Source organism: Columba livia, chromosome 16 (genome assembly GCF_036013475.1).
Source record: "Columba livia isolate bColLiv1 breed racing homer chromosome 16, bColLiv1.pat.W.v2, whole genome shotgun sequence".
Classification (NCBI taxonomy): domain Eukaryota; kingdom Metazoa; phylum Chordata; class Aves; order Columbiformes; family Columbidae; genus Columba; species Columba livia.
The window spans coordinates 13261287-13282961 of record NC_088617.1 but is presented as its reverse complement, the minus strand read 5'-3'; the positions used below and the strand labels follow the sequence as shown (position 1 = coordinate 13282961).

The 21675-nt window shown below is 50.6% G+C and overlaps 1 protein-coding gene and 1 long non-coding RNA gene across 2 annotated transcripts; one reads left to right on the top strand and one right to left on the bottom strand.

The window, feature by feature from the left end:
- Positions 1-6371: 6371 nt before the first annotated feature.
- On the top strand, positions 6372-20658 carry LOC135575594 (uncharacterized). The gene is made up of 3 exons (XR_010466660.1): positions 6372-6813; positions 7118-13210; positions 20200-20658. It is a non-coding gene; the product is annotated as an uncharacterized LOC135575594 (long non-coding RNA).
- On the bottom strand, positions 11401-20152 carry LOC102088783 (RNA-binding protein Raly). The gene is given in 6 exon segments (XM_065031666.1): positions 11401-13178; positions 13416-13464; positions 18865-18990; positions 18992-19011; positions 19468-19581; positions 20089-20152. Coding segments are annotated over 5 exon segments (369 nt in total). The 3' UTR covers positions 11401-13178; positions 13416-13419.
- Positions 20659-21675: the final 1017 nt, after the last annotated feature.

Sequence of the window (21675 nt, the reverse complement as noted above, 5' to 3'; positions counted from 1 at the left end):
GATTTTGCACAGAAAGTGATGTCAGGACAGGTTGATACTGCTTGATTATGCTGAGTATAACTTTGGGATGGTTCAGACACCACGTTGATGCTGACTCTTAACGTAGAATTGACAAACTGTACTGTAAGCTTTCATAGTGTCGTAGTACTAAATTTTTCAACTTCTAATAGAGAAATGTTATATTTCTTAAGTCCTGCACTCTTCACCACTTTAAAAAGAATTTAGCTAAATGCAGGAAAAAGGATATAGGTAACATCATCATATGATGGCTGCAACACACTATCTTGTATAAGTCTTGAATTTACAGAATATACTGCCAAGGAGTTTGGGTTGATCACAACGAGCACTTTGCCGGCAGACACTGTCGGCAGTTTTTAGCGCTGTCCTAACTTGTTAGAGCTGCCACGTACAAAGATGCACTTGGGGGGTCAAGTCCTTGAGCACTGTCAGGGGGACAGTTTTCATTTAATCACCAAAACGGTGCAGGGTCAGAAGGTGCAGCAGCTCAGGACCCCGCACACCCACCCTCCTCCCCAGAGAAACGCTGACCGTTCCCAACGCGATTCATCAGGTGTCAGAAACTGAAGGTTTCTGCCAAGTTTTAATCTTTGTATGGTAATACAGAACACAGTCTTGCTGGGAAGTCACTTGCTATTTGAAAACTTGACAGCGCTCTAAGGCAAACCCCAAGGTTTTACTGTTGGTTTCTTAAAAGCATTTTGAATTTCAAGTGAGCTATAACAAATGTTGGATGTATCTTGAAGTGAATAAAGCCAGGATCAGTGCCTCTTGTAACATTATTGTTGTATTCTTGTTTTTTCTCTAGCAAATAGACATTATCCTATTGGAAGTAAAACTTCCTGGAGAAGTGCCAGTTGCCTTTTTGTTTCAGTGACTTGCTGTTGGGACACACTGAAATAACTGGAGAACAATGATACTTTCTGGTTGTAAATGCTTTTTCCTGGATCAAATACCTTCAGCATACTAAAGTAAAAAACAAACCGCACGCAAAAAGCCTGAACACACAAGAAAAAAACAACCACCAACCCCACAGTACGGCCTTGAGCTCCTGCTGTGTTTAACTGCATTAAATACAGGTTTGACTTCAGTAAATTTAGATCAAAAAGATGCAAGCTAATAAAAAACCAAATTATTGTTCAAACCTGTCATCTGTGAGCTCTCTTGGCTCACAGGAGAGCTTTACAGCTGTATTTTATAGATACATTTTGAGTCTGTGCATGAAATCCTGGAGTTATTGGCTTTGGTGACTAATATCTTGAGCTGTAGACTGATTCACCTGTGGAGTGGCCTCACTGATGCATGAAAAGTCTCTGTCTAGGAGCAGCTATTAGTTGATTTTATTCCAAAAGAGGAGTACAGTCTGCCACAGGTGTTGAATGAACATAAATGCCTCTTGCTCCTTGTCAGACTGATGTAATTTAAAGTGCAGTCGTGTGCCCAGAGGTGAAAAAAGCAGAGTTTTGTACTTAAGCAGAATGGAAAGAAGCAGCTTAAAGGATGGAGTTCTCACCAGAAGAAGTTTGTAGCTTGCTTTGCCTTGGGTCTGCGCACAGACGTGTGTGTGGAGGCACAAAGAGCTGTGTTTCCCGTGCTTTGTGAGCTGAAAACCGGCTGGATGGTGCTGCTGGAGATGTGGGAGCCAGAGTTTATCAGGCAGCGCCCAACTGTGGAGCAGGATGGAGTCCCTGTTTGAGGGGCTGGGGAGGAACCTGGCGCTGACAGCCCTGATACAGCGGGGCTGCTCCTCTTGGCTCCTGTGATCTCCCACATCTCATCTAACTCATCACAGTGGTCGCAGGTCTGTTCCTTTCCAGATGCCGCACATCTGTCAGCCCAGAATGCGTAAAGGAATATCTTTCGAGATTTGTCACTGGAGGTCCCAGGAGAACGGTCCAGAAGTCACGTTGCTGCCGGTCTGCCTGAAATTCACTGATATCCTTGTAAGAAGAATAATCCCTTTATAACCCGCTTTTGCCAGGGAAATGCTTTTACCTCCATTGCGTAGTCAGGGGGTTGGTACTCGGAGGGTTCCGTCAGGTCACCAAAGTAACCAGTACGGTGAAAATAATCTTGTTCCCTGGCTTAGGCTGGATGCGGCGGGATCAGCCACCTTCGAGGCGGCGTGGTTCTGTTCTGCTGAAATAACTGCTTGTGAAAAGAAGCGAGATTAAACTCTTCTCATGAAAGCTTCTGGCCAGAGGTAGGACTTCATCAAAGCAGTAGTATTTTTATAACCAGAAATGGTGTAGAGAAGGAGAAACATCTATAAAAAGTTTCCGTTGAAAGTGGGGGGGTTCTGGTTGGTCCTGTGCCTGGGTCATGGTGCATCGTGTCCTGCAGCTGCGTACCCCACACCCCGAAACCCCGGGGTTGTGTCATCCGGGGCGGCTTGGCAGGGACACTTGGTCACCTGAGGTTGTAGGCGAGGAGAAGAAAAAGCGGAATTTCAAAGCTGCTGCTGCTGAAAACAACACAAGGTTTGTCACGAATCGTATGGGATGTTCTGTAATCAGACGAAAGTGCATACGATGGTATCTAGTGGAGGAGATATAGAATCGAAACATCAGGAAAACTGACAGTCAAGAGAATGTGAAGTTGAGTGTGATGCTGACAGCTAAGATTCACTAGAAATTACCTATTAATCTTTTGAATAACATTTCTCCAGGTATTTGTTCTACCCATCTGCTCAGTTTTTTCCTGCAGGTTTATTCCAGATTACCAGGGTAATAGAACAGTATCCAAGTGTGTGAGAGGCCAAGCTTTGAGAAAGAATTGAAGGCAGATGTTCAGCAGCAAACAGAAGCTGCACAAGAATTACCAGTTCAGCAACAAACTGCAAAGTCACTCCAGCTTCCAAAATAATTGTTTGCTTTTCTATTTTCAGTTTGGTTTTGCCATAGTAAAGGTTAGTCCCATGTTGCCTGAGTAGCAGAATATGATTTTCTGCAGCTTTCCGTTTGACAGGTCCTTGCCCTTGCCACATAGTATCATAGAATCGTTTGGGTTGGAGGGACCTTCCCAGCTCCCCAGTTCCCCCCCTGCCATGAGCAGGGACATCTTCACCAGCTCAGGTTGCTCAGAGCCCCGTCCAGCCTGGCCTGGGATGTCTCCACCATGTTCATCCACCACCACTCTGGCCAGCCTGAACCAGGCTCTCACCACCCTCATGAGCAACAATTCCTTCCTCATGTCCAGCCTGAATCTCCCTCCTTTAGTTTAAAACCATCACCCCTCATCCTATCGCAACAGGCCCTGCTCAAAAGTCTGTCCCCATCTTTCCTTTCAGCCCCTTTTAAGTCCGTAGAGCCTGCAATAAGGTCTGCCCAGAGCTTCTCCTCTCCAGGCTGACAGGTCATGGTCACGGACCTCATGCAGTTCTTCAGCCCCACAGCCACCCTTGGGCACACTGCAGCATCTGTCCCAGCAGCGGCTTCCAGGGTGGGGGGACTTTGGGACCAGCCATCAGGGCACCCCTTGCCCCCCTTCCGCTCATGGGAGGGCCCGAGGCAGGAGCCACATCTCCGCTCCCTGTTGTGCCTTCACGCCAACTGCTGCAGCAGCAGCTCTTCCCTCCCAGCCTGGTCCTGGTTCTGAGCCTGGCAGGACACGGTGGGGTGCAGCCTGCTGGAACCTGGGTGGTGAGTCCGTGTTCACTCATCCTGCTCCCCAGCTGTCCTGTCCACCGGTGTGTATTTTCCAGCCGTTGGAAGATTTGGCGAGGAGCTTGGTTAAATGTAAATAGGCCCAAGTGACTTGCAGCTGTCTGTAGAAAAAGCACATACACCACACTAATTGTTTTACTGACCTCGTGTGCTTGATGAGCAGAACCTCTGTGTTAGATAACACAGGCCTGTGGTAAATGCCAGACAACTTATCACTGTGTCTGAGATCCCTGCTTTGTTGTGAGAAAGAGTGAGAGGCTGCGCCTGCCTGAAGCCTTGAAATACAGGCGAGCTCAGCAGGCCCAGCGATCTCCTACCAGGGCTGAACTGACCAGCGCCTGCGTCCCCGCTGGTGTCACCTCTGCATGGGAGTTCAGGTGCGACTTCGGAGATCCCCCGGTAGAGAGGGAACTACAATAAACTTGCTCTTTGCAATGCATTCGCGGCCTCTGTCTCTTCTTGCGACGTGCCTGGTTTGTGCATGCACCACTAAGCTCACGCTTCCCTAGAAAAGAGAAGGACTCAAATGATGGGAAAAGGGGGAGTTGAGTGTCCCTGGAGGAGAATGGCCAGAAACACCCAGCTCAGAGGCAGTGCTCAGGCAGCACAAGCCCATCCTGGTTAAGCCTCTCCTGGGCCTTTCCAGCAGCACAAAGGGGCCTCCAGCTGTGGTCTGCAGATGTTTGGAATCCCACAATGTCCGTGGGGCTTGGCCAGTGTTGGGTTGGACCTGCATGGCTCTACCTCGCGTTCTCCTTTCCACACGTGTAGGGTATTGTGGCAGTGAACGTAACTCACACCTTGCTGTAGTCCCAGGTGTCTGTCAGCCTTGAGGCTTGAAACTCCTCAACTGGCTCTAATTTGGGCTAAGAGCTGAAAGGATTTTGGCTCAACAGTAAAATCCTATGGCAGAGCAGAGTGCACAACTCCATGTGTCCTTTCCCTTCAAATGCCTTCAATACATGGAGCTGATGGAGAAGAGAGGTCGCTCTGATCCTGATCAGTTGCTTAAGTGCTCTTGTGGCAGGGGGAAGAGGGCTTTTGAAGGAAGATATTACTTGGAAACTGTGGAATTCTAAAGAAAAACAGGTTTGAGGGCTCTTGCTGATCTTTTCTGGCTTGAAGGAACCTCACCTCGCTCCAGTCCCTCGGCTAAGAAATCCAGTTCTTTCAGCTCTTTCTATGCTCAATAATGAAGAGAGGGAGGTGCCTCCAGAGGCGATTCAGCCCGGTCTTTTAGTTTTTAGAAAGAGCCTAGTGAGACTCTGCTTCTACTGCAGCTGTTTCATCATAGCTTAATATAGATAAGACAGACATACATATTCACATTGGTATCAGATACATATAGACACTATAATTTCTTATATATTCTATATATGAGAATAGGCTGAACTTGTGCTGTTAGTCTCTGTCGCAAGCCTAAGGGAACAACCACGCTTCTTTACACAGACTTAGAAATTTAAGCTGGCTCTGGAAAGACGTTGCTGTGCAACAGACACGAGGAAGTGGCTTTTCCTTGCAGGAAGAAAAGCACATTCTCGTTTCCCTTCTTGTGCGTTGAGCACCAGGCTCGTTCCTCGCTGGCTCAGCCCGCTGTTTTCCTTTCTCCTTTTTGCACACTTCAAACAGCTGTGTATTTCCAAAATAAAGCAGCCATAGCTTTAAGTCTGTGCTATTAATCATGTTTCTGCTGAATTCCCAGCAGAAGTCTGCGTTACCTCCCTCCGTTGCATCACCCACAGCGGGGCTCTGGGCTCACAGAGACTGTGGGTTTTCTAATGCAGAAGCCGTTTCCTTAATTCTACATTCTGTATTAAAGCAAAATGGTTTGAAACCCTTTGTTTCTTCCTCTGGCCCTTTTATTTGGTAATTATCCCATAGGTTTCATGTATTTCTTTCTTCCACAGGGACACATTTCACTTGGGGTGGAGCAGGACTGTGTGACTGATGGCAAAACATGCTGGTGTCCTAATTGTCACCGGTGTTCGGTGGCATGGCTGGATGTCAGACCTTCTAGTGCGGTCTTACAGTCCTCTTCTGATAACACACATTTTCATTTAGAAGAGGAGAAGAAAAGGGAGTTTTGTTGCCTTTGTTACAGGGAGGAAAGCTCAATGTGCTTCACTTTGAAAACAAGGCACTAAAGTCAAGTAAAACCCAATTTTTTGGTTCTTTTTAGTTTTGTGGACTGAAATGTCTCTATCCTGCTCGTTGTCAGAGCCTGCTGCAGGCCTCGCGCTATAGTTTTGTCCAGCACCAAAACAGCCTTTTTTCCACCATGAATGTGGAAAAACAAGCTCTGGGAAATGTGAGCTCATCTGAAACGAAGCTTTAAATGCTTTTCTTCACTGCATTGTCTCCACACTTTCTGACACCCTCAAACAATGGGTTGCTCTCCTGTGAGTCCCAGCCAGCAGGGAGGATCACATTGCTTTCTTTTTTCTTCTGAAGGAGCTGTGCAAAGACCTCTTGGGTTGTCTTGAAGTGGTTATTTAGGTTGGCGGCTGCGGTTGCCATTAGGGTTTCCCTGTTAGTGAGAGGCTGCTTGGGGCGGGCCGTGTGGTCTCAGCTTTTTTTGTACACGACTGTTTTATATTCCAGACCCACTCCACTTTCTCAGATCCACTTATGTGCTGAATCACACTGTTTTCCCTCCACGCTTTGTTCCAGATGAGGAAGGTGGCCATTAAATCTGTCCCCAACCGAGAACATACTCAGGCTTGAAGAACGAGGAGTGCGCTGGGGCTGGAGCCTCATGGAGATGCTGTGGCAGAGACGTGTCTTCTGAGCTGACCAAAATCAGGAGATGATGCTTTGGCATGTGTGGATGTGAAGGGGATCTTCAAACAGTGAGATGGGGGCCAAGCCGGAGCCCAGGGTGAAGATGAGGAGCGGATGTCCCAGCTCTGGAGCTCTGTCTGTCCGGCTGGCTCAGCATCACGCAGCAGAAGGAAACCCCAAGCAAACATGGGAAGTGTTGGCACCGTGGTGGCTCTAGGCCCGTCCTGCCAAATGGCATCTCACAACTGCGGCCACCACGCTCCGGAGGTGGAGCCACCGTCATCCCCATGCAGAAGAGAGACGGTTTGCTGTGGAGGTTGAAGAGTTCTTGAAGGTAGAAAGGAGATAGGTAGGTAATGAAAAAAATAAGATTAAACTTAACACATAGAAATAACAAAAGGTAAGGATTGGGCAAGTATGCAAATGCAATAGAAGAAAAAGCTATGTGATGCAATCAGAAAGGTATCGATTTGTGTGTGCTGTCTTGAAAAGCTGTTGTTTGAGAGCTCTGCTGTTAAAAAGGTGATTGTGTATCAGATTTACCTTTCTAATTTGGATTTTAATGCCCAGGGCACCATGCTTTTTTTGCCTGTTACACGTTGAATATTTTCCAGAAGAGTACGATATTCACAGTGGGTCTTGTATATTCACAGCCTTGCGGGTTGAAATGATGCTTAAAATGTGGCAAAGAACCAGAGGAAGGGAAGAGGGGAGTGCTGTGAGGAGCAGAACTGATGGGAATGAGATCAGGTAGGAATTAATCCAGCCCGCAGTGACATCCCATCCCTCTGCATTCCCACGGAGCGCTCTGCCGAGCCATCGCTGCAGCCGCTCCTCATCCTTGGCTACAGACGGAGTTCGGCTGTGGGATGACGATGCGCTCGGTGAGCAGACAGGGGGCTGCAGCTTTGGTCTGTGCTTGACCCCTGGTGATGTCTTCTTGAAATGGGACTAAAGGTGCCAGCAAGGAGGCTCCTCTGTGGGAAGGGCTGGGAGCCCGGGTTCCTGCTTCTGCCTGCACCTCCCTCCCCGTCCTTCCCTTTCTGCCCTCTCGCATCTTGCCTTTCTCAATCACACTTTCTCCAAGTCTCTTTTGCAACTAGTTTGGGTGGATCACTGGGACCAAGAGCCCAGGGAGGGGGTGGAAGCTGGGATGCGTGGGAAATTGTGTTTGCAGAACCCTCTCAAACCTGTCAGAGAAAATAATCCACCTGCTAGGAACTAAATCTGGGCAATGAAAAGGTGCTGGACTTTCTTGCTAAACTGATAGAGTGCGTCCATAGTGACACGCACCCGTGCCCACGCCACCACCATGGGCACCTGAGCAGCGCTGGCAGGAATGGCTGCTCGAGCCCCTCTGTCAGACGTGCACAGAGGATTTCGGAAACGGCCGAGTTCTTTCTCGCATTGGACCATCCCCATCCAAGGCCTGGGTGTGTTTTCCTGGCAGAGGATGGACAAACACCACCAGGAGCCTTGGGGTTCTTGACAAATCCCCAAATGTTTCCACGTCTTTCTTGGAAAGAGGAATAGTAAGTCACTAAATCTCCTGCAGGTAATAGGAGAACAACGCAAGAGGGATATGACAACTCCTGTAGAGTCAGCAACTGGCTTTTACAAATTCCCCAGAGAATGGGTCCTGTGGCAGCTGCAGTAACTGAAGTGTTTCCAAAGCACTGCACAGACTTTAACTGTGATGCTCATTGATTTATTAAAGCCAGTGTGGGCTTTTGTTGTATCTTCTGACTCAAACTGAATGCAAAATAACAGGCGTTTTGGCCCAATGGATTGTCTTTCCATGTCCAGAAGCACATAAATGGAGGATTTGGTTCTGGAGAAACCCTGCCCTTATTGCTCTGACGACTGCCAAGGCCAACACACCGAACACCAGAGCACCAAACCTTCCGCCACACCTGCTGTTCCCATCCAGAGCAGCACATTTAAGCCCAAAGTGTGTCAGGAACCTCGAACACTTGGTGTTTCCCTTGCAGAGATGCAGGCGAGGCAGTGGGGGTTGAGACCTTTGGTTTCGTTTCCCACAAAGATCCTGCTGCCGTTGCCGCCAAGCGCAGATGGGACAGCACCAAGCAGAGCAGCAAATGTGAGAAGCCAAGTGAGGTTTTGGACTCTTGGTAATGAGATGTGGTCTCTGTGGGTGGTGAGGAAAGGCTTTAACAAAGGCATTTGTTTTCCATTCCACAGACAGAAACTGTGTGTTCAGTTGAGTTGCTCGGTTGATGTTGATCACTTTTCTGCAGCATGTACAGATGTTGGATTGACTGTTGCCCTGGGGGGAGTGCAGGGAGAATGGAGCAACCCAGCCCTCATATTCCCACACCCCAGCAGGGCAGGGACAACTTACAGGGAGCAGCTCTATGGGGGCACTGGATCCTGGAAAAGGAAGTTGGGTGCATATGGGCTGAGACAATGCATGTAGGGTGAATATAAAGCGGGGGCCTTTATAGTCATTCAAGAGCTAATGAGATGTTACAGATCTTTTTGTGTCATGGATACTTTAAACGCCATGGGGAGGACCACACATCTTTCTGTTAACCAGGACAAGCTCAGTGCTGGGGCTTCTGCTGTTCCCTGCGCCCCAGAGCCTGCGCTGGGCTGGGGGTGAGGGTGAGGATGATGGGCTGGGGATGAAGCTCTGTGTTGTGCTCTGAGCACGCAGCACCTCATGCTGTATCTCACGTGGGGGTTCACATTTGGAGAGACGGGATGGGGGAGCTGAGGCACAGGAGCTGACTGCGATCTTCCTGGTGAGGGTGTCAGAGCCTGGCCCAGGCTGCCCAGGGGGGTTGTGGAGTCTCCTTCTGTGCAGACATTCCAACCCGCCTGGACACCTTCCTGTGTAACCTCATCTGGGTGTTCCTGCTCCATGGGAGGATTGCACTGGATGAGCTTTCCAGGCCCCTTCAACCCCTGACATGCTGGGATTCTGTGATTCTGTGTGCACTGAAGTAGAACCGATGGCTTTGTCTGCGCTCTGTGTGGACGGTCACTCTGGAGCCCTTAAACCTCCACAGCCTCGGCTGCTCTTGCCCATGTGCTTTCACCAGCTTCTTTCTCCATCATTCTGTGCCTCCTGCCTCTGCGGTGGGATCTGCCTTTCCCCCCTGTTCCTCTCTGTCCCCTGACTGGGGGTGACGCCTCCTCTTCCTCTGCTCTGCTCTTGATGGACCCAGGGAAGTCAGCAGGGAGTTTGCAGCTTCTTGATGGTCTTAAGGGGTGAAAAGGGTGCTGTGTTCCCCTTCCCACCCTGTGCTGTGCCCTCGCCTCTTCAGGCGAAGATTTTGTAGGTGGTCACACACAGAACTCCATGAACATGAAAGCCCCAAACCTCATGCCATGGAGGCCCCATCTACAGCCGATAGCAAAGTTCATTACCCTACAGGGTCCTGCATATGAGCTCCCAAACTGCCCCGCTCTCCCCCCAAAATAATTAATTATAATTGATAATTGATAATTAATTACCAGTCCTCCTATGAGGAGTGGCTGAGGGACCTGGGGGGTTCAGCTGGAGAACAGGAGCTGAGGGGAGACCTTCTGATCTCTGAACTGCCTGAAAGAAGCTTGGACCCAGGGGGGGTCGGGCTCTGCTCCCCAGAAACAAGCGCCAGGAGCAGAGGAAACGGCCTCAAGTTGCGCCAGGGGAGGTTGAGGTTGGATGTAGGGAACAATTTCTTCCCCAAAGGGCTGTGGGGCATTGGAACAGGCTGCCCAGGGCAGTGCTGGAGTCACCAGCCCTGGAGGGGTTTAAAAGGTGTTTAGACGAGGTTCTCCGGGACATGGGTTAGCACCAGAGTTAGGTTAGGTTATGGTTGGACTTGATGATCCTGAGGGTCTCTGCCAACTGAAATGATTCTATTCTATGAATTAACAAGGTCAGAACAGTTGTTTTCCCAGAGACCTCCACCATGCTCTGGTGGCCTCAAGCTGATGAGCTACACGGTGCTGCCGTAACCCGGTGCCAAGCTGAGCATTTGGGGGAGGCAGGAGCTGGGTGGGGATGGTGCAGGGAGTTGCTCTGCCTGCCCCTGGGCACCGAGGCCTGGGCACAGCCCAGATACGCAGCTCAGTGGACCTAAGGCTGGGCTGAGTTTGACCTGGATAGCCAAATGCTTTGATTTGCTTTTTAGTTTCTGCTCCCCACCCTTCAGTCTTTCCTCCTTCTTCCCAGCTGCAAAGATATCCAGCCATCTGTTTGACCTCGCTGCTTTCCTCACCTTGACTGATGAAGGACAGATGGATGGATGGATGGATGGATGGATGGATGGATGGATGGATGGATGGATGCTCAAGCATTCCCAGGCTCACCATGAACTTGAACAGATGAAACAGGCAGCTGTGCCCTCCAGGGCTGGATGATGGCTCAGGCCAGGCTCAGCAGCCAGCTTTCTGGGACTGGAAACCTAAAAAGCACTGAAAGGGCTTGTGGTCACTGGTGGCCTCCAGACACAACTCAGGTGCCACACGTCCCAGGATTGGACAGTTACTCCAGCGAACCCGTGCATGGTTGGCAACACAGTGTGAGCTTTGCTCTGCTGAGGAGGGGACTGGGGACACGGCTGGAAGACACTGTGCTTAAGGAGCATTTATTAGCACTGTCGGCTTGTGCAAACTGGAACAGCAGCCTCATTTTTCCAGTCTGTTATGAGCTGGACCAGTGCAAAATCCAGAGATTAAAGGTCTGGATTTCTCCCCAGCTCTCCTGCATTAAAAGTGTTTCCAGGCCTCCTGAGGAAAAGTCCCAGACCCCCTGTGAATCCAGGTATTTTACTCAGCTCAGTGGGACATACATTGTGTATGGGAAATCAAATCCTGTGGGCAGAGATGAAGCTTAGGAAGGGAAAGAATTACTTGTCTGAAATAGAGCAAAAAAGTGCATGTTATACGATGTATAACAGAGAGAAAAGAGAGTGCAAGCAAATTAGATTTCTTTCTTTTATTATACAGGATTGTATGTACAAGGTCACCTTTCTCCCAAACATCAGCATCACAGTCTGTTTATAGCAAAAACTGCAGCTCATCTCTCAAAGCCTAGAAAACAGCTCTACAGAGGCTCAGTACAACACAATGGATCAGTTGTATAGGAACCGGAAAAAGGGAGGGGAAAGCACGGTTATCCCTTTAATCCCTCATGAATTATTTGAAACTAAGAAATGCAAATAAAACCTTGTGCTTCAAGAGCCATGCCTGCTCCAGGACGGCCCTCAGGGAGGCAAGCGTTGCCCTGGGACCTGTCTTCCCCTCCACCCCTCAAAGAGTGATGCCGTAGACAAGGTCTGGCTTTGAGTGCTGGAGCAGAAAGCAGGAGTCCCCTTTCAGAGCACCCTATAGACCTGGGGGGGGCACACGGTTTGTGGGAGAGTTTGACCGAGGAGGTCTGGACACTTGCGGATTCAAAGCACTGATGTGTGTGTTTGAAGAGGAAGAGAGGAGATGGGCAGGACACACGTGATCTGAATAAAGTGCTACATGAGTCTCAGTCCCACCCACCCCTGAACTCCGAAAAAACGCATAAACCCATGAAGGAGGAAGGAACAAGAAGAGAAAAGGCCAAGAGCCTTCCTGGGTGTTGTGGTGTAAGGGGGTTCCCACGTCAAGTGGCATGCTGGCTGCTGCCCTCTGCTCGCAGGACATGGCACGGGTCAAAAGCAGCCGGAATTTGGGCAGGAAGGGGAGGCGCTTGCACGCCCGCATGCATCGTGCTCAGGGTGTTCACCGTTACCAGTCAGGCTGGGCATGCAGGAGCAGGAGCTGTCGTGCCGCTCTCCCGGGGGGCCAGGTCGGTGTGAAGACCCAGCGAGGCTGTGGCACGGGGAGATGCTGGCGCCCTGGGGAAGGGGCGGATGTCCCTGGCACGGGGCTGGAGAAGCGAGTGGATCACATCCCTTCCAGGGAGCAGCTGGGCCAAGAAAAGGGTCTAATCCACACGTGCCTGCACGCCCTCACTCTGCAGAGAGTTGCTCAGCCTTTACGTAGTGGTTTCCCAACGGAGAAGGAGGAGCCCAAACCAATGAAGATGACGTATGCTTTGCTCCTCCTGCTCGGGATCACTTGCTTGCCTGCAGGCAGCCTCCTGTCCCCTTCCCTCTCTCCAAGCAGCTGCAAAGAGCACAGCACACGCGCCAGCACCGACTCCTTCCCGCCTGGACGCAACCGGGTACCTGCGGCAGCTCATGGGGCAAAAGAGACACGACAGGAGGTGACTGTTCTGGGAGAAGAGCTCACCCCACAGCCTCAACACGACCTTTAGCGTGAGAACACAAATTGTCCAAACTGAGACAGTACTTTTCCTCCAGTCAGCAAATGCTCTGGCTCTCACCCAGCACAGGAAAGAACGTCTTTATCAGGTCAGGCTTTTTTCTCCCTCCTCTCCTACAAAAAGCTCTGTAACATGTCTGACTCATTTGGTGACACAACCACTCTCTTGTTATCCAGTCGGTGGTGGTTATGGGTTGTGCAGGGTTCGGTTCCTGCCTCCGCTGCTGCAGAGCTCCAAATCCATCGCACAGGGTAGTGGGGATTCACTGGGATGATGACTTTTGTCTTTGCTTTACAGATGGGTGGAAGATGTCGGGCCGGGTTTCTCCTTTTGAATGCCAGGCAGAGATGACAGCAGCACTTTGATTCAGCTTGTCTTGCTCACAGGGTCAGGACAGGGTTTAGCCTCGTGCTTTCCTCACGCGGTTACTCACTGCTGCTCTGGAGAGGAGACGGAGAAGGTGAAAAAAAAGGTACATAATTTTCTTTGAACTTGAAAGATTTGTGATTTAGGAAAGGGAGGGAGGGGCTGATCAGTGGCCACGCTCAGCGCTAGGAAAACACAGAGGATCAATGGAAAACAGCATCTCCCGAAGCAGCACCCCCCTGACCCCTGCATGCACAGAATGGCAGCTTTTGCTCAGGATCAGCCTCCAAAAAGCAGCGTGTGAGCTGTACCTGATTACTGTAGTCTGGCGTCCTCCACGTCTGTGTAATGGCTGTTCTCCTGGACGGAAAAGGGAACCAGAAATAGTAAATCACCATGTGTCCTCCCTGCCCTGCCTGGACACCGTGACGCCGGCGTGCGGTGAGCAGCTGTCACCGCGGTGGGACAGCTCACAGGATCGGATTGCTCAGCGTGGTGGATGAGCTACAAACCACACCCCATGGGGACACTGCATGTGTCTTCTGGCAGACACTGTCCCAGGCAAACCCAAAAATCTCCTCTGGCTCCTTATTCTGCCAGGGTTCTGCCAAACAGACCCAGATGTGTGATTCCCTCTTGGACTTTAAAGTCTGGCTCCTGCTGAACCTCAAAGGGACTGGGAAGAAACTCAGCCCGTGTTCCCTGATGTAAAGACAGGTATCTGATCTGGGCTACACCAGCGTCAGCATCTCCAGTGGGCAGGTCCCAGGCAAGGTCTTGAGCCCATGGCATGAGTTGCCTGGCTGCCAAATTTCTGCAGGGCCAAGTTAAATCCTTGTTTAGTGCTTTCATAATATTTACTGATGTGCTTGCACAGCTCACACCTTCTTGTAGCACTGTGAAAACTTAATTTGGGACCTAGGAATGGCCCGCACCAGGGAACAGGCATTCCCGCGTTACTGCGGCTGCTCACAGATGCTGAGGTGCAGTCTGTCCACAATGGCAAATCATGCACAGTGTAATGACTCTGCTGTTGAAAACAGGAACTGGTCTCAGTTTGCAGCAGAACTCATCACCCAGAATGATAACACTCATAATATTAATCTCTCCAAAGGCCACAATAATTGTGCTGGTGTGCCAAACAACTCCCCACGCAAGAGCGGTTTGAAAGCACAGCATGTGAAAGTTGCCGTTCTGCAATGCAGCATCATTGAGAGAAGAATTAGTAGCATTTTATCTCCTGCATAGGCCAAATTGTGTGGTAAATATTTGAGAGATGGGAATCCAGGAGATGTCTGCAGGGGATGCCAGGTAATCCAAAAGGAAAAGTAAGGGAGCCCAGTCCCAATGTGGTCAGCAGTGGGCTGGCACTGGGGGGGTAAAGAGATTTTTGTAATCAGGGAGACCAAGAGGGTCTTTGCAGAGACCTCCAGTGGAAAAGCCTCAGGACTGCAAAGCATGAAGAAGGGGCAGCTGGAGACTGTGCTGCAGGGAGCTGTGGATGGAGACTCCCAGGAGAGGGGAGTCTGGAGGCTTGGGACTTCTGGCAACAGAACAAAGGCTCCTTTTCTGCAATTACAGAGCAGGTAGCACCCTGGGAACAGGCTCTTCAGGAACACCAGGTGAGCTGAAACGTGCTCTGAGCAAAGGAATAGCTCAGATGCACTGGGATGTGCCTTGCAATGGGTAATGATTCAGCTGAGAGCTTGTGGAGGAGGAGGTATTAGAAGCAGGGTGGTCAGTAGGTCAGAGGGGTTCTCCTGCCCCTCTACTCTGCCCTGGGGAGACCACACCTGGAATATTGTGTCCAGTTGTGGCCCCTCAGTTCCAGCAGGACAGGGAACTGCTGCAGAGAGTCCAGCGCAGCCACCAAGATGCTGAAGGGAGTGGAGCATCTCCCGTGTGAGGAAAGGCTGAGGGAGCTGGGGCTCTGGAGCTGGACAAGAGGAGACTGAGGGGGGACTCATTCATGGGGATCAATATGGAAAGGGTGAGTGTCAGGAGGATGGAGCCAGGCTCTTCTGGTGACAACCAGTGACAGGACAAGGGGCAATGGGTACAAACTGGAACACAGGAGGTTCCATTTAAATATGAGAAGCAACTTGTTCCTGGTGAGGGTGGCAGAGCCTGGCCCAGGCTGCCCAGGGAGGTTGTGGAGTCTCCTTCTGTGCAGACATTCCAACCCGCCTGGACACCTTCCTGTGTAACCTCATCTGGGTGTTCCTGCTCCATGGGGGGATTGCACTGGATGAGCTTTCCAGGTCCCTTCCAACCCCTGACATGCTGGGATTCTGTGATTCTATGATCAGGGGACAGATGAACATGGGTGACACCAGGGCAGGCACCTGGTACAGCCCACCTCATAGGAAGTCTCCTCCGCATGGCTGGAGAAACCTCCTGATCACAGACCCCTGAACTCCTGGGCACTTCAACCACCCTGGTGTCTGATGGGAGGGCAGCAGGACTGGCTGCAAGCAACCCAGGAGATTTCTGAAGAGTGTCAAGAACAACTTTGTGATGCAACTGACTGACAAGCTGACCAGGGGAGACGTTCTTCTGGGCTGTTACTGATGACCAAGGAAGAACAGGTCCAAGATGTGAAGACTGAGAGAAGTCTTGGCTACAGTGACCAGGAGACTGTGAAGGTGAATATCCTGAGAGAAGTGACCAAGGTAAAGAGCAGAACCAAAACCCTGAATTTAAGAGCAGATTTTGTGTTGTTCAGGGATCTGCTTGGCAAAATCCCACAGGAGACTGCCAAGGCAGCTGGGTCATCTTCAAGGACACCTGCCTTGGAGCATAAGAATGGCCCATTCTGGTGTGGCCGGAGGTCAGTGTGGATGAACAGCAAGCTCCCAACTGAGGTTTTTCCTACACAAAATGGCAGAACCCAGAAGATGGAAAACGGAGCTGAGCCACCCAGGAGAAATATAGAGCCATCCCACCTCTGCAGTGATGGAGTGAGAGGAGCATCTGCAGGTCCACCAGCAGCATAAGGAAGGCCAAGGAAAGCATAAGCTCACTGCTCAGTGGCACAGAGGACCAAGGGACCCTGTGACAAAGCACATGGAAAAGGCCAAGGTGCCCAGTGCTTCTTTTTCTTCCTGGTTATCACTGGTCAGGTCTGTCTTCTGGCTTCCCAGGTTCCTAAGCCTAGTGGCAGAGCCTGGGGGAAGGAAGCATCACCTACTTGATCCTTCCTCCACAGCACTCCTTTGCTGCCCATTCTCTCTGAAAAGGGCACAAACTCATGCCAGGAGGGAGATGATCCCTTCATCCTTCTCCTTATGGGCTGCAGCGTCTAGTTTGGACTTGATTTCCCCAGGTGATGTTGGAAACTTCACCAAGGCCAAGCAGAGATTTGTGCACAACACCAGGGCAGCCAGCTTTGCTCTGGAAGTGGGTATGAATGGATGTATTTGCTCAGCTCCTGTTGATTTTCAATGGAAGTTGCGTGCCTGACTCCCTTGGGGTCTAAAATGCTCCCCCTGGGCCCAGCTGGGGTTGACATCTCTGTGAAGCATCACCCTGCTTGGCCATGGCATTTTCAGGCGAGCTCTGGTTCAGTGAACTCCACTATGAACAGGGATGCTCAGCCCTGCCGCTCCCCAGGAGACGTCCTACAGCTGTCTACAGCATGAAGGTGGGAGCTAGACCCCCAAATCCACCTGGATCTTCCCCACTTATCACCACAGGGAAGTGGTTCATAGCAGGGAAGCCTCTGTGCTGGGTACTGCCCAAGTGTGAGCAGGTCTGGTTCCTGCCTTGCATAAACGATGCCATTCCCACTCGTGACAGATGCTCTCCTCCTGTCTGAACTAACTGAACTTTGGCAGACACTCAGCACGTAGGTCTAACCAGTTAGTTCTATTGTGTGAGGCTATCAGTGAGAACTCAGCAGCAAACCCACAAAGAAATGGTTTGGCTGGAGTCTGGGCTGATACGCATCTGAAACTGCATTAACACAGTAGAAAATCTAACTGCAAATCATCCACTTTATGCTATAAATATCTGCAGCTGTCAAGGCTGGTGAGCTGGCTGCACGGTGGCCATTCCCACTTGAATAGGGACGTCTGTCAAGGCTCAGAGATCCATTACCTGACACCAGACACCGAGGGGTTCGCAAGTGACATTTTTTTGCACACATGTAACATTTAAGATATGCATAGTAAGCTTACGTGATAATCTTCGTATACCATACTAACTTCAAGTATAGTAAATAGCAGAGTATTGACCGCCAACCCATCTGTACTTATTAAATATTTTACATACTTGAATTTACTGATTAGAACTCAATAAACTATTAGATGAGATCTGAGTGACTTCTGCCTCTGCTACCGTGACACCAGAGCCAAGGGTAGATAATGTTTTTGGGGACTGGTGTGGACACCATGTCCATGGACAGCAGGTGGTGAAGGCCACACTGACGTGTGTAAGCTGTGAGATAAAGGAGTTGCTCCCCAGGAATTGCAAGGCTTGAAAACTCCTCAGTGTTGTAAGGTCAGGAGCAAAATATGAAGAATGGCTTTTCAGAGTCGCCCTGCAGTGTTTAAGAGAACATCCCTGCAGATGAACTGCACACACTGACTTGCCCCATGCAGAGCACACATGAGCCTGTCTGATGTTGACAGTAAAATATTTCTGATCTCAGTGATACTTTATGACCAGGGAGTTACAGAAAATAGAGATGGAAGGGAGATGAAATAGTCATCTTGTTCATCTGCTCCTAATGAGGACCAGCTCTTCTCAAATCATTGCCAGCAGATGTCTGTTCACTCTGCTCTCTTATCCCACTAATGGCAGAAAAGTCCACATTTTTTTGTTGACAGGCTGTGTGCTGCTTTATGATTATTAGTATCAGCAAGGTTCCCTGTAATTTCTACCGTGTTTTTCCCTTGATGGAATTCAGACCTGGCCTTCCTCATCCTAATCGACACCGAGATGGAGACCAGCTTTTGCCTTTCTTCTTTATAGCGTGTGTTATGATGTCTCCCCTTCATCACCTCTTTAGTCTTAGCAGGGGTCATGGACTTCACCTACAAGGCCCCAGAAACTGAAATACCTGAAAGACCCCATTCAGATCCCTCATCCATCATGACTCAGGTGGGGCAGAGCAGAACAACACAAACAACGTGGGCAGTGGTTTGAGTTTGAGGAGGTTTTTGGCAAGGGAAGGGTGCTGTGCTTGTGCAGGGCGGTGTGGTCGCCCCAGCGATGACAGGGTGAGGAAGAACAAAGGGATGCTGATGCTCAAGCGCTGCCCTCGCCAGGGATGTGCAGCTCCACACACAGCAGTCTGAGCAAGGTCCTGAGGTCCTGCCTTGCTCAGACCTTCTAAGCAGGTTTGTGTCATGTGATGACTGTCTGGACAAAACGACACTGCAAAGGCAGGCTGGTAGGAAAGTGCAGTTAATGCAACATGGTCAGCCTTTGCCATATGTTTCAATCCATCTCAGAATCACTCAGGAGCAGAACAACTCGTGTTAACCATTCATTAAGAGTTGTGAAATCAAGGACAAATGTGGTCAGAATTTCAAGAGTCAACCATTTTTCTTCGGTGTGTCCACATGCATTTGCCAGGTCAATGTTTCTGCAGGCAGCAGAACACTTAGAAAGAACAAGCTGTGAACAATCATGGGATTTAAGTACAACAATTTCTTCTGAGGAAGGCAAATCTATTTTTCTGGGGATTTAATAAGTTCCAGTGGTCCGTTACTGAATTTCCTCCACTGGAGGGATGCGTTACACAAATTCTCTTACCAGTTCATCTCCACACTCATCCCATGCGAGACCATCTTCCTCCCCCTTGTCCCCATTCAGCGGCTCCTCCGTGGTGACCTCGGCCTCTGATGCTGTGTCTTCCTGCGAGATTTCGCTTTTGCTGCCCGTCCGCCTTCTTCCGTACCTCTGAGAGAGAAGAGCCGAGGGTCAGGGGATGGGGGGACAATGTCTGGAGCCCGGTGATACTAATGCCGTGGGCCCCCAAATTCAGTTAGCAGGTAAATAATGCAATGGGAAGTTTTGCTGACTTTGACAAAGCTGCCTGAAAGCAGCCCCAGAGAGGGCAGAGCAGGATATTGTTCTGCAGCGCTCCGGAGCATGGGAGGAAGATAGAATAGAATAATAGAACAAAAAAGCAAACTAAAAAGAATACAAACTATATGACAAAAAGAAAACAAAATCTCATTAGAATCTAGGGAATTTTGGCATGTAATTTGGGCCTGTGATTCCACCCTGGGAGTTGGGGATTGACACTTCCCTACCAGAGCCTGGAGGATGCCACGGTGGTTTCCTGGCCAGCTCTGCAGGGCACATCCCTGTGCTCACTGCCCATTTCCAGGCATCGGTGAGCATCCAACTGACCTGTGGACAACTTCTGTTCTTCAGCGATCTGCTCCAGTCGGCCCAGGAGAGCATCAATGTTGGATTTGATTTGTGTCAGCTCCGTTTTGATTGTTTGCAGCTCGCTGCACTTCACTTGGGAGGAAAGAAGGAAAAAAAGGCATTTGGTGTCCTGCAGAGCAGGGAAGGCTGAGGGGGCTGTGGGTGGTCATAAGCACCCCAAAAGAGCCTGTGTGTCCATTGTTCAGGCATATTGTGGAGGCTGACACTGGGCTCTGGCACGCTCAAGTTCTACTCGAACCTTCCCCTGCTGCACCTGCAGCTGCGGGACTCTGAACAGCCCCTGCCTGGGCTGTTGTTGTCAGATGGGGAGCAGCTGAGGGACCTGGGGATTCAGCTGGAGAACAGGAGCTGAGGGCAGATGTTCTGATCTCTGAACTGCCTGAAAGGAGCTTGGAGCCAGGGGGGTCGGGCTCTGCTCCCCAGGAACAAGCGCCAGGAGCAGAGGAAACGGCCTCAAGTTGCCCAGGGGAGGCTGAGGTTGGATGTGGGGAATAATTTCTTCCCCAAAGGGCTGTGGGGCATTGGAACAGGCTGCCCAGGGCAGTGCTGGAGTCACCATCCCTGGAGGGTTGGACAGACACGGAGATGAGGTTCTCAGGACATGGGTTGGGTTATGGTTGGACTCAATGACCTTGAGGGTCATTTCCAACAAAATGCTCCTATGATTCTATGTTTTTTTCTTTTTCTAAGATTTTCCCTGGAAGCGCCTGGCCCTGTGGGTGACTGGCTGCGGATGGATGTCCACATGCACACTCGTCTCCACACCGTCCCGCACACCCACGCACAGACTCAAGCTTCAACTTGGCTGAGCTGTTGGCGATGGCAGCTGATCTAGCGAAGAGCTTGACGGGGAGCGTCGGCTTCACACGCCGGACAAGGGGGATGGTGACCTGTGGCCACTTCACAGGGACCACCCTGGGCCCCGGTACTCTAAGAGCATGGAGACAGGGGCAGGATGGGTGTGAAGCAGCCCCGCAGCACCCCCAGCCATCAGTGCCACAACCAAAGCCAGGCAGCTGGTGGTGAGCCAGGGCACAGCCCGGCCATCAGACCCCACTGTCCCCCACCTCCCCCTGAATGTGATTATTTCCTCGCACAGTTGTGAGTGTATTTTCCTCCCGTGCTCCCACATAAACACGTGTAACATTCCGTGCATATTTGCACGTGTATTTCTCCTCGCAGGATTGCGAGTGTATTATAAATTAATCCTCACAGAATCGTGACTGTACACTTTCTGCACTCAATACGAGTACGTGTACCCCTTTAAAATAACCCCACCCCGTGTTCAGGCAAGCGTGGACTCTTCCCAGACTCAGGGGCGGCTCCAGCACTGTTTTGGTGAAGCCACGTGCAGGCACACTGTGGACCTGCTGTTGTATTAGCTGCTGCCCCTTAATAATTTACTTAACTGATAGCCTCTTCTGATCTCACCTGAGTGTGACAGGACTGAAGACCATCAAGGAGAGGATTTGGTCCTTTCCTGGAGACAAAGTAATGCTTGGGACTCATCTGAAGAAAGTTCCTTTTCCCCTGTTTCATGATCTGGGGGAGGAGGGAGAAACTGTGAGTTAGTTCACAGACTCTAGTGAAACTCCATGAGCCGGTACAGCCATAGGAGCACCGCATCCCTGAGCATTCAGCACTGCAGGAGTGCGACACCTTACAGAAACACCACCTTAAACGTGACGTATCAGGCAACCTAGTGGCCACCTGGATCAGCATAGCCAGGTCTAGGCTGCTGGGACTCTGAACAGAAGCTTGTATTAAGAGACTAATTCTGCAGGAAATTCTGGATGCTCTTTGGGGAAGATAAAGACCATCTGCAACACGATAGTGCCCATTACCATAAGACGGCCTTTGAAAGACCTAAATCCCTGGCCAGGGTATTTGGAAGCGGCACACAGACAAGCCCCTGCTGTGTTTGTATTCAGCTCCTGCTCTCCTGTGAAAGGTCCCTGCTGGGCACGAGCAGCCGGCCAGGCCCTGCCGGTACCGGGGACACCGAGGAACGAGGGGTCCCTACCGGCCAGCGGCGCTCATCCGTGTCGCTGGTGCGGAGAAGCCACCAGCTCCCTCTGCTCCACAAAACAACCTTGGCAATGCGCGGCCCCACCCGCCGCCGGGGCTGCGCGATCCCGTTCCCGCCCCCGGCCCCGCCCACGGCCC